This window comes from Leucopleurus acutus, assembly GCF_964270905.1.
Source record: "Leucopleurus acutus genome assembly, chromosome: 19".
Classification (NCBI taxonomy): Eukaryota; Metazoa; Chordata; class Mammalia; order Artiodactyla; family Delphinidae; genus Leucopleurus; species Leucopleurus acutus.
In genome coordinates, this window is record NC_139161.1 from 9,683,419 (window position 1) to 9,698,559 (window position 15,141).

At 54.7% G+C, this 15,141-nt stretch overlaps 1 protein-coding gene across 1 annotated transcript in view; it reads right to left on the reverse strand.

Annotated features, from left to right (window-relative positions):
- The window catches only part of TIMP2 (TIMP metallopeptidase inhibitor 2), a 52,136-nt gene extending 38,117 nt beyond the window's left edge, over positions 1–14,019 (reverse strand). Inside the window, exon 1 of the mRNA XM_082860890.1 lies at positions 13,643–14,019. Coding sequence (XP_082717016.1) covers positions 13,643–13,772 — 130 coding nt within the window. The 5' untranslated portion in view covers positions 13,773–14,019. The remainder of the gene's footprint in view (positions 1–13,642) is intronic.
- Between the last annotated feature and the right edge of the window lie 1,122 nt (positions 14,020–15,141).

Genomic DNA, 15,141 nt, shown 5'->3' on the forward strand with positions numbered 1-15,141 from the left:
GTGCTTTCGGTGTTTAAAGACGGTCTGGCAGGGAGAAAATCCTTCCTGTCCCAGCCTGGCAGCACGGTGACGTTCCTCATCGGGGTGTCACTCTTCTGAGCTGTTGCACCTCAAGGTCAGGGCTTCCCGACAACGCTGGCCACCCCTCCTCCCACAGGGAGGGCGTCTGGTCCCACTCAGGTTCGGGATATTTGCCCCTCCTGGATCCACTGTTGAGCTGAGCCGACTGGAGGTGGGGGAAAGGAATGCTGGCCTGGGGCCCCCATGTCACCCATCCACCCACCCATCCACCCAAAATAAGAAATAGGACATGCCTGACCTCGTTTCTAGGGCTAAGGGCACCCTCCACAAATTTGACAATTGAGAAATTTAGTTTGGGGAACATGATATCGGCCCCAAGATGTCAAAGCAACCGATCTCAGGGTTTGGTTTCTCGCGAAAGTCAACAGCAGGGACTTGGAACCTTGGAGGCAGAGCTGATGCAGGGATGAAAGCCTTTGTGTGGGGCTGGAAGGGCCCTGGGGAGGTCATGTGGTCCCCGACCTGGCGTGGGGCAGGAAGTCTGCCCCTGAACTTCTCAACCACAGCTCCCCACCCACTTTTTGGGCCCCTCTTCTTGGCCCCATAGACACGAAGTCTTATGTCCATTTCTCCTTTCCCAGAGCACACCCAGCCCCCAATCCCTTAGCCTCTTCTCAGCAAGATCATGTACACCCACCTTCAGCATGGGACAAGTTTGGGGCGGGGCTTGGGGAGAGTGCAGATATCATGGTGGCCAAAGACTTCAGCTTGTGGGGCCTTTGACACATTCTGGAATGGCCACCACTGCCGTGCTCCCCAGGTAGTTCCTGCATTGAAGATATTTCACCCAAGCCCGGGCTCTCCCGACACCATCTTAGTGATTCCTAGGATGCAGCTCCCATCCTCTGGATGAACCTGCTCTGCTCATGGGGCCCACCATGGTCTCTGGTCTCATGGTCTCTGGCCCATCATGGTCTCTGCTCCATGGGGCCCATCAATGAACTAGGACCAACCCAGCTTTAATAGCGCGGCCCAACCTACTGCTGAGCACAGTCAGGCCCACACTTCAGCAAACTCTGACTTTAAAAACGACACATATCATTCAAGTTCAACAGAGAAAAATTAGAAAACACACACTTGCAAAAGAAAGCCTAATTTCCCCTCCTTTATCTGAACAGTTCACATTTCAGTAAAAAAATTCTACAACCTTTGGTCCCACAGAGCATCCGAGGCTGTGATTTACTTGACCACTGCCCTGCTGCTGTATCTGCTTCTAACACTGAGATAAAGAAGATGGAGGTGAGCATCCTCGTCACGAGATGCCAGTACATGCACTTCATTATTTCCCGCAAAAAAATCCCTAGCTTTAGAGTTGCTGGACCAAAGGGGAGACTCTTTCTTTTTTTTTTTTAAATTAACGTATAGTTGATTTACAATGTTGTGTTCATTTCTGGTGTACAGCAAAGAGATTCAATTATACATATATTCTTTTTTGTATGCGTTGCCATTATGGCTTATTACAGGATATTGAATATAGTTCCCTGTGCTCTACAGTAAGACCTTGTTGTTTATATGTTTTATATATAGTGGTTTGTATCTGCTAATCCCAAGCTCCTACTAATTTATCCTTCCCCCCTGCCCCTACCAGCTTTCCCCTTTGGTAACCATGTTTGTTTTCTATGTCTGTGAGTCTCTTCTGTTTTGTAAATAAGTTCATTATATTATTTTCTTAGATTCCACATATAAGTGATATCATATGACATTTGTCTTTCTCTCTGTGACTTACTTCACTTAGTATGATAATCTCTAGGTCCATCCATGTTGCTGCAAATGGCATTATTTTACTCTTTTTATGGCTGAGTAATATTCCACTGTAGAAATATACCACATCTTCTTTATCCATTCCTCCGTCAATGGACATTTGGGTTGTTTCCAGGTCTTGGCTATTGTAAACAGTGCTGCTATGAACACTGGGGTGCATGCATCTTTACGAATTAGTTTTCTCCAGACACACGCCCAGGAGTGGGATGGCTGGATCACACGGTGAGTCTGACTTTTAGTTATGGAACCTCCATATTGTTGTCCATAGTGGCTGCACCAATTGACATTCAAGGGGAGACTTGAAGTCCTTGATCAGCATTGTCAAAATGCCCTTCCAAGCTTCTAAATTGCTCAGGTTAGGACCAAACACACCTACTTAGCGTCAGCCCTTCCAAGGACAACAAGCCTCTTGGCCACACAGAACAGAGCAAGGGAAAGGCCAAAGCTGTGACATCTGATCTATTTCCAGAGACTTGAGCCAGGATCCGGCTCCTTAGATTCTTGGTGCCGCCCTTGGCTGCGGGACCTTGGGTAAATCATGGACTGCTCTCCATCCAGACAGGGGAGGACACCTGCCTGACCTACCACCTACCTCATGAGTCCTTGTGAAATGGAAGAGATGAAGTCCTTTTGCACTGAAAATCCCTAGACAGTCGATGTTTTTTTATCGAAGAGACATGATTGGTGACTATTTGCCGGTGGTTCCCCCCCCCCCCGCCCCCGCAGAACCGGTGCACAAGAAACAAACACCACCTGAGATTTATTCCTTTGTTCCCTGCCCTGGATCCAACAGGGCCAAGGGGCCAAGATGTCACAACCAAGAATTGGGGACGGACAGTGCTCATCATGGCTCTGCTCCAACACCATTCCTCCTGAGATACCTGGTTTCTGCCTGGGCATGGCTGGGCCATTTCTCCCAGGGGCTTCTGAGGATTGAAGATTAAATGCTGGAGGGCTGCAGAGAGAAGCCCCCAGGAGAGAACTGTGCCTGCCCCCAAAATCGCCCTGTCACAGGGTCAACAGCCCTCCTGGAAAGGGATGTTCCCCTCGGAGCAGAACAATCCACAGGAACCTGAAGCCCACGAGTGACCTCCGGCCTTCTCTCCCGGCTACACGGAGTGCTGTCTGTTGACAGCACCCTGGACTCCAGAGGCTGCGGCGCCCGGGGTCACCGCAAGCTCAGACCTCATCGCGTGCCTGCAAACGTTCTAGACACGTGGCCCAATAAGATCATTCCTGCGCACCTCCACATCTAACGCGTTCCTGGCATCCTTCCCACCCCGTCCTTGTTCTCTACACCCTCACATGTCACGGGACCCAGGTGAGGACAAGGCGGCCTGGGGCGGGTCAACCAACTCTGCACAGTGAATTTTCAACTACCTGGAGTGACCAGGGAGTGGCGGCACGGAGAAGGCAGAGCAGGGGACCATCAGAGGTACAGTTTCCATACAGTACTGGGAGCCGGCGTGAGTGCGTCTCCCTCACATCACGTGGCCTGTGCTGAAAACCCATCCACCAGCCCTGAACTCTTGATCTGGACTAAAGGAAGGGCAGCAGAAGTGAGCTGGGCCACAGAGAGAGAGGCCAGGCTGAATTTTACACACTGTAGGAAGAACAGAGAAAGCAGAGGGGGCCAGGAATGTCAGCGGAGGTTTATTTCCCTTTTGCACACACATGACTTTCTTCTTGAGGAGCTCTGGGGACAGAGGCCACACGGTTTCACAGAAGCATCATCCAGGGTCTCAGAGTTCCAGATGGAGTGGGCGGGCTGCCATCTATTGAGTCCCTCTCATGCTTCTGCACACTTTACTCATGCATCAGAAATTCACTCAGCATCTGCTATGGCCCGGCCTGAGGAGTTTAATTCTGCTTTTACAGAAGAAACCGAGGCTCACAGAGGCACAGAGTCAGGACTCAGAACCAGCTCTAACAGGCTCCAAAGCCCCAGGCTTCTTCTCCCAATACCTTCCACTTCGTCTTTTTTCCTCTAAAATGTCGGTCCATTTCATTCTGTCCTTGGTTAAGAATCAGCTGTTGAAGCGCCTCCTAACTAGGGCCTTTCTTTTTTTTGCGGTACGCGGGCCTCTCACTGTTGTGGCCTCTCCCGTTGCGGAGCACAGGCTCTGGACGCGCAGGCTCAGCGGCCATGGCTCACGGTCCAGCCGCTCCGCGGCATGTGGGACCTTCCCGGACCGGGGCACGAACCCGCGTCCCCTGCATCGGCAGGCGGACTCTCAACCACTGTGCCAACCAGGGAAGACCTAACTAGGGCCTTTGACTGTCATCAGAGGGGCCTCGGCCATGCCTGGTGCAGAGCCGGGGTGCTGAGCCAACTTCATGAGGATGCCCTGACCCTAAGGGGTCTCCCGGAAAGGCCAACCAAGATCTCCAGACCACAGATCAGAAAGGGCCGCATGAAGACTCATCCCGAGCCAGGCTCTGTCCCCAGGGACTCTCCACCCCGGAACGTTCCACTACAGAGGGGTTATGGCCTTTAAACTCATCCCTCCCTCTCTTAGGCCCACAGGTTCAAGATCTGCTGCATCTTCGGGGTCAGTTCAGAGAATGATATCCACGAGCATCATTTCTTCTGGAAAGCAGGGAGCGGGCCACCAGGTGAGAGGTGAGCCAGCCCCAGGAAGCTCACACCCAGGGGGGTGGGGGAAAGTTCTCATAAAAGGCCAGATGGTACAATAACTAATGTAGCTCTGTCGCTACTACTCAACGCTGCCTTGTAGCTCAAAAGCAGCTGCGGACTTTGTATTAGGAATGGGCGTGGCCGCATCCCAGCAAAACTGTATTTACCACAATAGGCAGTCTGGGGCCAGGGTGCAGTTTGCCAAGCGCTGAAAGGCCAGCAGAGTTTTAGGAGGCCGACTGCATCCTGTGCGTCCTGTTGTAGGGCACGGCCTTGCTGGGGCAGCACCAGGTGGAAACACACCACCTGAGTTTCACCTCGGAAACCTCAGATGTACTCAGCTCAGGGGTCCTCGGGATGCTGCAAAATCAGATAGTAGCGATGGCTGCACAGCTCTGTGACTGCACTAAGAACCACTCAATTGTACACTTTAAATGGGTGAACAGTATGTGAATTACACCTCAGTAAAGCGTAAGTCTCTGAGGCAGAAAAACAATAACAGTCTTCTTAAGAGGCAATAAACCCTTCCCTAATCTGCTTCTTGGGGGAAGAAGGCAAAGGTGGGCAGCCCTGGACGCGCTCCCCCTCCCTCCGGGCTCAGGGCACTCACCCTCTCGCCTTCAGCCTTCTCCTCTGCCTCCCCCATCCTGAGGAAACCTCCACCCCTGTCTCCCCATTGCCTTTTAACTTTAAAATAATTATACAACTCACACACGTTAATCACAGAAAATTTAGCACATACAGATAAGCAAAACGAAATAAAAATCACCCTTGATCTCACCCACTGTCTAGAATTTTGACAGTCACCCTTCCAGAGTTTTCTGTACATGCACAGTAAAAAAAAAAAAAAAAAAAAAAGGATAGAGATACATACAGAAGCAATAAAACTTCTGTATGCTGGGGAATTTTCACCATAAAAACCCGTGACAGTGGTTATCTAAGGGAAAGGAGGGGGTTGGGACCAGGAGGGATTAACTGAGGTTTCAGGGTGGCAATGACTAGTCTCTTAATTTGAGTATTTGCTTGATAACTTTTTGTTACAATGTACAGTTACGCATGGTGCACTTAAAAATTATATTAGACAGTGTTTGAAATGTGAAAGCATACTGACTGTAACTGGGCTTTTAAATTTAATGCACTCTGAACATTTTTCTAGGTCAAAAACATGAATCTATAATACTGTTTAAAATGACTGCTTAATATTCTGCTGTCAGGATAAAGCTTCATTTAATTTAGCTCATCTCCAGTTGATGAGCAAATCTCACGAACAAGGTCAGCTTCCAGGAGTTTCCAACCTTCATGTTCCCCAGAGACCACCCCCTCCCTCCAAGCCAAGGTGGACCAGAATCGCCACGTTCAGCCTCCTCGCTGTTAAGTCTCCTTTCATTTTAAAACCCTCTGCCTTCTTACTCTGCTATTTGATAGTCATGTGACCCAAGCAAGTTAATCAGCCCGTGCCTCAGTCTGATCATCTGTAAAATGGGGATAATTGTGAATCAGACGCGTTAACACGAGGAACGTGTGGATCACAGTTCTAAGCACTTAGCATGGATGATGACAGCTGCTGTTACTGTTACTTGTCACAGTCACTTTTCCTTCACAGAACTACCACGGTTTCCCTCCTAGTTCCCTGGGCCCTCCTGGAGGCACCAGAGCCCAGGCTTGTGTGTCTCTGCGCCCCCCTACCTGTGTGATAACCATGGCCAGACCTCGGGGCTGGGTGAAGATTACACGTCCAGCACAGCATCTGGCACAGAAAGAGCCAGCCCCCCGCCGCAACCCCGAGAGCCTCCATGGACACCATCCTAGGCACTGCACCTCTGCCCTTTCTTGTGATCTTTGCCCACAACCTTAAAAGGTAGGTAAATTATTATCCCCTCTTTGGTGATGGAGAAACCGTGGCAGAGGGCACTTGCCCAAGATCTCTCCCCTGGACTGAGTCGTGGGGCTGCAGAGCAGCTGCCCTAACCATGCTGCTCCAAACCTATGTGTCCCCACTTTCCACTGCCTCTGCTCCCACTTCCTCTTCCCTCCGAGGCCCCTCACATACTTCCATAATCTGCTGTAGCTACTACAGCCGGAGACCCCACTGTCTCTCTCAGCAGAACTCAGCAGGGAACCCCACTGAACACCTGACCACGTTAGGGGATGCCTGGCCCTGAGGTCAAACCCCAGAGGCAGCCCCCGTCCCAGCTGGTCACCCCCCTGCCTGCCTTCCGTTTCCTGAGTCCCTCCCTCGTGCAGGTGCCTGCTCCGCTCACCTGGGTGACTGACTACAAGCCCTTAACATTGCTCTTCTGCCTGCAGCTACCTTTCCCTCCCCCCCATGTCTAACAGCTCTCGGGGAGGTGGGGGGACAACAAAGACCCCCCCTTGGTTCCCACTGCCGGGGCTTCAGGCTTTGCTGCTGCGCCCAGGCGCAAGGCTGCCCACCCTTTGGTTTCAAAGCCCCTTCCCACCATGTCTCTCACCCCTCCCCACAGGCCATAAAAAAGTCTTTTACAGGCAGTGATTAACCTTTTAGGGGTCACATACCCCTTTGAGAACCTGGTGGAAGCCATGGCCCCTGTCCACAGAAAAACATGGACACACACACACACACACACACACACACACACAGCTTCGCTTACAGTTTCAGGGCTCAAGACCGCCCCCCACCAGGCCCATCTCTGAACAGACATCTATGCCCCCCAGGTTAGGACCCTTCTTTATAGAGATTACATCTCAATTTAATTTTTATAGCAAACACTTGCCCAGTCCGCCTTGCTGGGGTCTCCAGTAGCTTAACCTAGGATGCTAATTGGACGAGGCGGAGCCCAATTTTGTCAGCTACAAAATGGGGTTCACCTGGGTCTCTATCACTTTCCCACTGGAGCTGCACATGCACGCAGTGATGGCGGCGCCAGAGGCTCCAGGATTCCAGCCAGCCCAGGCCTCAGGGGTCCTGGAGGTGGGCCCTGGGAGAGCCTGGGCCTGGGCTGGGGGAGCCAGCTTCATTCCTGCCCTTTCTGAGACGCTGGTACCCAGACCGCCCCTCAGTCTGGAAGTCCTCCTCCCTCCCCACTTCCCTTGGCTGCCTTTCCTCCCAGCATTCTGGGGCATCTCACATAAGCCTCCCCCCACCCCGACCCCCTATGGCGCTCGCAGTCTACGGATCCTGTAGCAACTAAACAGAAGCCTAGCCCAGCACTCAAAATCTACCTGTTCGTTTAAAACTATGCACAAGTGCAGCTGTCAATCCGTATAGTAAGGTATCTATAACGTTCTCTTCTCACACTCAGATTGTCTTGGGTACCCGCTTTGGAAATGACTGCTCTGTGCAAACTTTGGTGGTGGGTGTCAGAATCACCTGGAGAGTCTGAGAAATACCCATGCCCACGCCCTGAGCCCCAAGGGTCCAATATGGGACGCTAATTCAGACAACTGCCTTCCAGCAAACTCCCTGGGGGATGCCCGCTGTCACCCACAGGTACACACTCTCGATGCCTCTCCTCAGGCCCTCGGGATGGAATGCAAACTCTATGTGGTAAACCCGATGTCCAGTCCCACTCTGCCTCTCGGGCCCTCCTGCCCCCGAGCCTGCTCTGTACCCAGACTCTCTCGCACCTTTCCCAGGCAGCCTGTCCCTGTCCTTGGCACTGCAAAATCATGCACTGAACCATGCCTGGTACACGTTCCCCCAGCTCCATCCTCCAATTTAGGGTTCTTTACGCTTTCAACCTTGATTTCCTCAGTCTGCCCTTCTCTTTCCAGAAAGACCATCCTAGCCACAAGACCACTTGCCCTCAGCCCCTTGTTCGTGTGTGTGTGGAGTGTGTGTGCTCTCACACACACTGCAGGGTGGAGGGGTGTCCAGGGCAGGCACCTGAGTCGAGCTCCAGGGCAGGGGAGAGCTCGGTGGCACCTACACCCCTAGTCTGCCTTCTCTTTATCTCCTTTCATGCTTTTCCCCCCCCAGTTTTATTGATATAATTGACATACAGCACTGTATAAGTTTAAGGTGTACAGCGTAACGATCTGACTTAGATGTATTATGAAATGATTATCACAACATGTTCAATTAACATCCATCATCTCACAGATATAAAATAAAAAACAAAAAAAATGTTTTCCTTGTGACGAGAACTCTCAAGAGAGCAAATCCTAACTTTCTTATACGTCATACAGCAGTGTTAGCTATAGTCATCACTTCGTACATTACTTCCTTAGTACTTATATATTTCATTGTTTTTTTGTTTTGTTTTGTTTTTGTTTTTTTTTTTTTTTACGGTGTGCGGGCCTCCCACTGTTGTGGCCTCTCCCGTTGCGGAGCACAGGCTCCAGATGCGCAGGCTCAGCGTCCATGGCGCACGGGCCAAGCCGCTCCGCGGCATGTGGGATCCTCCCGGACTGGGGCACGAACCCATGTCCCCTGCATCGGCAGGCGGACCCTCAACCACTGCGCCACCAGGGAAGCCCATTTCATTGTTTTTTAATTTTTATTTTTTTAACTTTTCATTTTATATTGGAGTCACAGTTGATTAACAATGTTGTGACAGTTTCAGGTTCACAGCACAGTGATTCAGTTATACACATGCTTTTGCTTTTTCCTGCTGTTTTTTCCCATCCCTCAGACCTCCTGGGGTCCTCCAAGCATACCTCTTAGCCATTTTGGAACCCAAGGGGTTCATCTGCTCCCACAGCCCCTTGGGCACTGGATCAGCAGCTCTGCATCAGGACGAGGGTGGCTGCGTCCACCCCCCGACCCCCAAAGCCTGGGAGTCGTCTAAACCCGCACCAATGGGATGCTCTGGGCAAGCCAGCTGAGATGAAAAAGAAGAGCGGCAGGACCCAAGCCCACCTGCAGCTCAAGGACTAGCGGCCAGGACCACCGACTCCAGGGGACCCAGCAGGCCCCAGGCTGGCACCATGTCCTCAGATCAGAGAGGGAGGAACACGTGGGGTGCGGAGAGCTCCCTCCCAGCCACGTGCCATGCCCGCAGCACAGCCTCCAAGCGCTGCACACATCTCTTCCCATCTCCCAACCCAGGTTCCAGTCACTCCCCTGGAGAATACATCCTTCCAGGAACACTGTCCAAGACCAAGCCCAGGAACTCGAGGGCCCCCCAAGGCCCGCTCCCCATCCTCTCATCGGAACCCGTTATCTCTCTTCAGATGCCCAAATGCTTTTCACCTTGTGACAGTTACTTGCTTCATTATTTGCCCGAAGCACATGGAGGCTGACTTACTTTAAGCCACGCCCCTGGCGGGTGGTCGGGGTGGGGGGAGTCTACATGCCTTCTGCCCACCCTGACCCACAGTCTTAAACGTGCTTCCACACTGCTTGGCACCAGTGTCCTAGCGCTCCTTCCTGAGGGCAGGGATCATGCCTTGCTTCTCCCTTATGTCCCCTGGGGCAGAGCTGGGCACCCTGTAACTGCTTGTTGCAACACAGGTGAGCCCGATAGGAAAATCGGGATTACGAAACACAGACTGATTATACACTTTGCGAAAGGAGTTGCCAACAGTGTCTTTACACAGCACCACCCCCATCCCAGCCCCCCGTGCACTCAAGGCCTCACTCAACGCACAGGAAGCTCACCTGCCTTGCTTTCCCCGAGCGCATGTTTGGTGAGGATGCTGCCGCTTCTGAGTGCCTACTGTGTTTCTCCCCGAGTGGCCGCTATCTGGCCCCCATCAGCGTGTGCCCAAGGCCAGCCTGTTTGCCCTGGCAACCAGGTTGTGGGCCCTGCCCCACCTGGTGCTAGAGACCACCAGAGGGTTTGCAAAAAGCAGCATCTAGAAATGGGAGCATCCTGAGAAAGACGGCATGGAGACTGCCCTCCTGGGAGACAGTGGCCCTGGGCCTCGCCATCCAGGCCGTGGGGGAGAGTTTATCATCTGGGCCCAGAGAGCTCCTGGATTCACCCTCGACCCCAGAAACCGGCCCAAGCGGCCCAGGTCTGCCAAGCCACTCAGCTGGCTAAGGAACTCCAGGCTCCCGCACTGTGGCACTACCTGAAAAGCAAGCCCAAAGCTGGTTTCCAGCCAGGTTACTGGAGCCGTGCAGGCCTGTAGGAGATGGCGAAGGACCCCATTAGATGAGAGGGAACGAGGCTGGCGGCACATCCGAGCAGGGCTCTGAGACGCGAAAAGACTTCCTGGAAAGGAAGCTCATCCTCACTTTTCTGGAAAGGACAGGGAGCGGGGCCTTCCAGGAGGAGCCCCGGTCACCTCTTCCCACCCCTTCATCCTCAATCTCATAACAAACTCTTTTGCCGACCCCAGTTCCAATCCTACCGGCTGCAAGAGCTAAGGAGATGCCCCCAGAAATCCTTACACAGGCAGACAGAAAAATGAATGTTTCCTAAACCAACTGCCTCTTGTAGACACCAAGCCATTTCACAAGCCTGCGTCCAGCCAACAATTAAAGGAGCCAGCACACTGCACTAAAGGTCAGTCTTTAGGGACCCCAAGTACAGCAGGCCATCACCCTTCCTGAACCCCCGGGCCACTGCCCTGGTGGCACAGTCACCTGTAGGGCTTTAAAACAACAAAAGCCAAGGTCTGAGCCAGACGTTCGATGTCTACAAAGAGACCCAGACCCGAGGCAATTATGCTCTCGGCCAGAGCGGGGAGTCATCACCCAGAAGCCATGAACTTGCACCACCTAAAGGAGAGGCAGATGCGGAAAGGCTACAGCTTTCACTGTGGGGTTTACTCCATGGCCACCCCGGGATGTCTCTGGGACATATCCCAAGTTGACTAAGCACAGAAGGGCTGCCCATGGAACAATACTGGGCAGCATCCACCCCAAATTCATGTCCACCCAGAACCTGTGAATGTGACCTTATTTGGAAATAGGGTCTTTGCAGATATGATCAAGTTAAGATAAGGTCATAGCAGACTAGGGAGGGCCCTGAACCCAACGACGGGTATTCTAATAAGAGGAGAGGGCACAGAGACACACGCACAGAGAGGAAGGCCACCAGAAGACAGAGCAGTGACTGGAGTGATGTGTCTACAAGCCAAGGGACACTAAAGACTGCTGGAGCCACCAGGGGTGGAACCGATTTTCCCTCAGAGCCTCCAGAAGGAACCTACACTGCTAACACCTTCATTTTGGATGTCAGGCCCCCTCAACTGTGAGAGAAGCAATTCTCGCTGTTTGACGCCCCTCAGTTTGTGGTCACTTGTTACAGCAGCCATGGGAACCTAATGTAATGGGCTTTGTGGCGCGATGCTGTGGAACTTCTGAGCTGAGCTGGGGTTAAAAGTTTTGGCTCTACGATGATTCTGATGTGATGACTAAGCCATAAATGCCAGCAGATGCAGGTGGAGGAGAGGGTAATGCGCAAAACAAGAGCGGGCCTTGGGGCATTCGGACACTGCTGCACCCTGACCTTTGCTGCCCTTGATCCAAACCCAAAGCAGAAACGGCCCCAGCGCTGCCTCAGCTGACACTGGGCAAGGATGGGAGTGGCTGGCTGGGCATTCTCTCCGTGCGGCCGAGGGGTGTGAGGTGGACCCAAGGCCCGACCCCTTCCTGCTCAGCCCCTGTGAACCAAGCCCTAGAGTCTCCTGAGCCACGGATTCCTTCTGAGCCTGGGCCTGATTCTGCCCTAGAAGCACAGCCTCTCTCTCCGCAAGGGGCCTGGACAGGCCTGGACTCCCAGGGGACACCGCATGCAAGGCCAATCTTGGCTCCGCCACTGGGAGGAGCCTCTCCCCCCCCCCCCCCCCCACCAGTCTTGCTGAGCAGCGAAGCCAAACTGGAGAACTTCCCCAGTTCGGGTTGTGTGGAAACCACTCTGCAAGCACACACCGTGCCCCAAGTGCAGGTGGCCTGAGCTACGTGAGGCGCACAGGTGGGGTCACCTGAAGACTTCCCGCGCCAGGCCAACAGCAGCAGCTCCAAGGGCCAACTGAAGCGTGGCCAGGAGCTGTGGGGAGTGTGGGGAGATCAGAGGGGCATGGCTGACAAGAGGAGAAAGCCGGAGACCCTGCCTTTGAGTCTGCACAGGTGAGGGCAGCCCAGCCTCACCACAGCTGGCAAGAGGATGCATGGCTGGCAGCTGAGACTTAGTAGCAGAAAACAAACCTGTCAGGAAGTGAGAGTGAGCTGCAGAGGCCCACCTGCTGTGCATCCATCCTTTTGGTTAAACTGAACCTGCCCCAGGAAAACCTGGCTGACTGTCACCAGGGCAGTAGAGGCCTGCAAGTGCCAGAACTGGATGGAAACCTCCAGGGCCCAGCGGGTTCCTCCCATTTCTGCTGCATTCTCCCCACTTATGTCTCCTGCCCCTCTGCGTATCAGAACAAATAGCTGGGCTCTCCTCCTTTCCTCGCTAGCTCCCATGTGTGGGGAGCAAGGGGTCCTGAGGGGAACAGATATTTGTCGGGCACCCTGAGCAGCCATACTACCTGCAACCTCCAGTCACCAAAGTCCCCAGCTTGTGTGGATGTCCTGAAAAAGCAGTCACCACTCAAGGACCCTCCTGCCTGTCCCTGTGTGCAATGCCTCCTGGGCAGGACGTGGGAGGAGCCGGCCCTGGGGCTCTTTCCAGCTGCTCCACTGAGCCCTTGGGGAACCTGACCAGGGGAGGGAAGCTTCCATCCAGCCCCAGCCTAATCTGGTGAGCCCCACAGGCGGCTCGGTGGGAGAGGCCCAGGCAGCGCAGCTCTTCCCCACCCAGCTCCAAGCCCAGAGGAGCCCAAGTCCCATCTCACCTGTGAAAGTTTCTTCCTGGGGTCCCCGGTCCTTCAACCCACCGAGGTCGAGAGTCCCCCCACCCCCTAGGCTGTGTCCCGCACTCTCCCCGCTCCGCCCCCCCTCCCCACCCCACCCCCCGCGCTGGCATCCCGGGGCCCTCCGCCTGCCAAAATCCAATCCGTTCCCTGGCTCCCTTTTCTGGGGCTGGAGCTGCAGCGGAATTTCGGTGGAATTTTGAGGTTGAGAAGCATCTCGGCAGAGAGGAAAATAAAGGAAGAGAAGGAAGGGGGTAAAAAGTACGATTTTGGCATCAACTTGCAGGATTCTAGAAGGCACCGAGGCCCCGGAGGCGGGCGCTGGGTCCCTCTGCAAGATGCGGGCGGGCGGGCGGGGCGCCGGCGAAACCTACGGGTCCAGCACGTCCCGTAGGGGCTGTGGGCGCCAGGCCGGGGCGGGGTCGCCGTCCTTACCTACGTCTGCATTGCAAAACGCCTGTTGCGGGTGCACCGGGGAGCAGCTGCAGGCGTCGGTCGGGCGGAGCAACGTCCCCAGCAGCAGGAGGCCGAGCACAAGCCGCAGGCTGCGGGCCGCGGCGCCCATGGCGGGCGGGGGGCAGGGGCGCGGGCTCGGGCTCCGGCTAGCCGCCGCCGCCTGGGCACGGGGCGCTCCCCTCTCGCCGGCCGGGGCAGCGCGGGTCTGGGCGGCGCTCCGCGGCCGCGCCCTCTGCTCCGGCCCGCACACGCCGCACAAACTTTCTCGGCTCTTGGTCGCGGGGGCGATGAGGGGGCGCGGGGCGCGGCCGGCAGCGCGGAGACGAGAGCGGGCCGGGGGGCAGCGAGCGAGCGAGCGAGCGCGCCGCGGGCCCGGTCGCCGATACTCAGCTGCCTTCTATGGTTGTGTGCGCCGCGGGCGCGAGCCGAGCCGGCCTTTTATTGCTCTCCGAGGATTGTTGGGCTCCGCCCCCCAGTGGCGGGCGGCCAATGCCGGCTCCGGGAGCTCCCAGCCGCCTCCTCCCCGCTCGCCTCCCGCGCCTCCCGGCCCTCCCCCAAGCCCGGCTTTTGTTGTGTCCAGCCTGGCACCGCCGGGACCCGCCGCTGCGCACCTGGCTTCCTACCGTCCGGGACCGTACCCCGCAGCCTCCCAAATCTCCAGAGCTTGGGAGGGGGGGGGCGCTGCGGAGGACAGTGCCCAGTGGACCCTGACTCAGCACTTGGGACTCGCAGCCCACCCCTCCAGGGCACAGGCGGCCCACGCACCACCCCTTCCCCTCCAGCTTGGCACTGGAGATGTACACTGCCTGATTCCCTTCCACCCCTGGGGTCCCTGAGATTCTAGCCAGGGATTGAGGAAAAGGATGTGCGCTTTGGAGCAGGGGTCGTTCCCTGCCGTCCCTCTCCCAGGCCCCTTTGGCTGGGTGGCCTCCTGAAATTTACCGAGGATTCCTTTTTCAAATGGAGGCCTTAGAATTTTAAGTGCGCTTGGCCAGTAGAGTTGGAGGGGGAGGGGAGAGTGGTTACTATGAACAAAACAGGATTTTATATAAACTGGCCATATTTTTGACCAGCCAGCGGGGCGGGGGGTGGGGGCAGGAGCCCAGGAGACAGTAGGATCGGATGAAGGCATTTTCCGGGCTCTGCTCCCTTAGCCTACAAATGTGGGAGCTGAAGGACTTTTCCCAAAACAGTTCTGTGTTCCACGGTAGGGCAGAGGGTCTTAGAGGTGTGGATGGCACAGAAAGTGTGGCCCCTGGGGTCCCTGTCTACCTGTCTCTGAGCCCTCTCTGTGGTGGGCACTGTTACACATAAAGCCTCGTTCTTGCCAGCAGGATGTTTGTAATCTAGCCAGGGAGTTGTAAACTGAGAAAAATGACACAATTAAAGAATAATTGCCCGCTAAACTGTGTTGCTGACTTGAGATGTGAAACTGGGAAATACTGAAACAATGGAAAAACAGCTTCTTTCTGTTTATG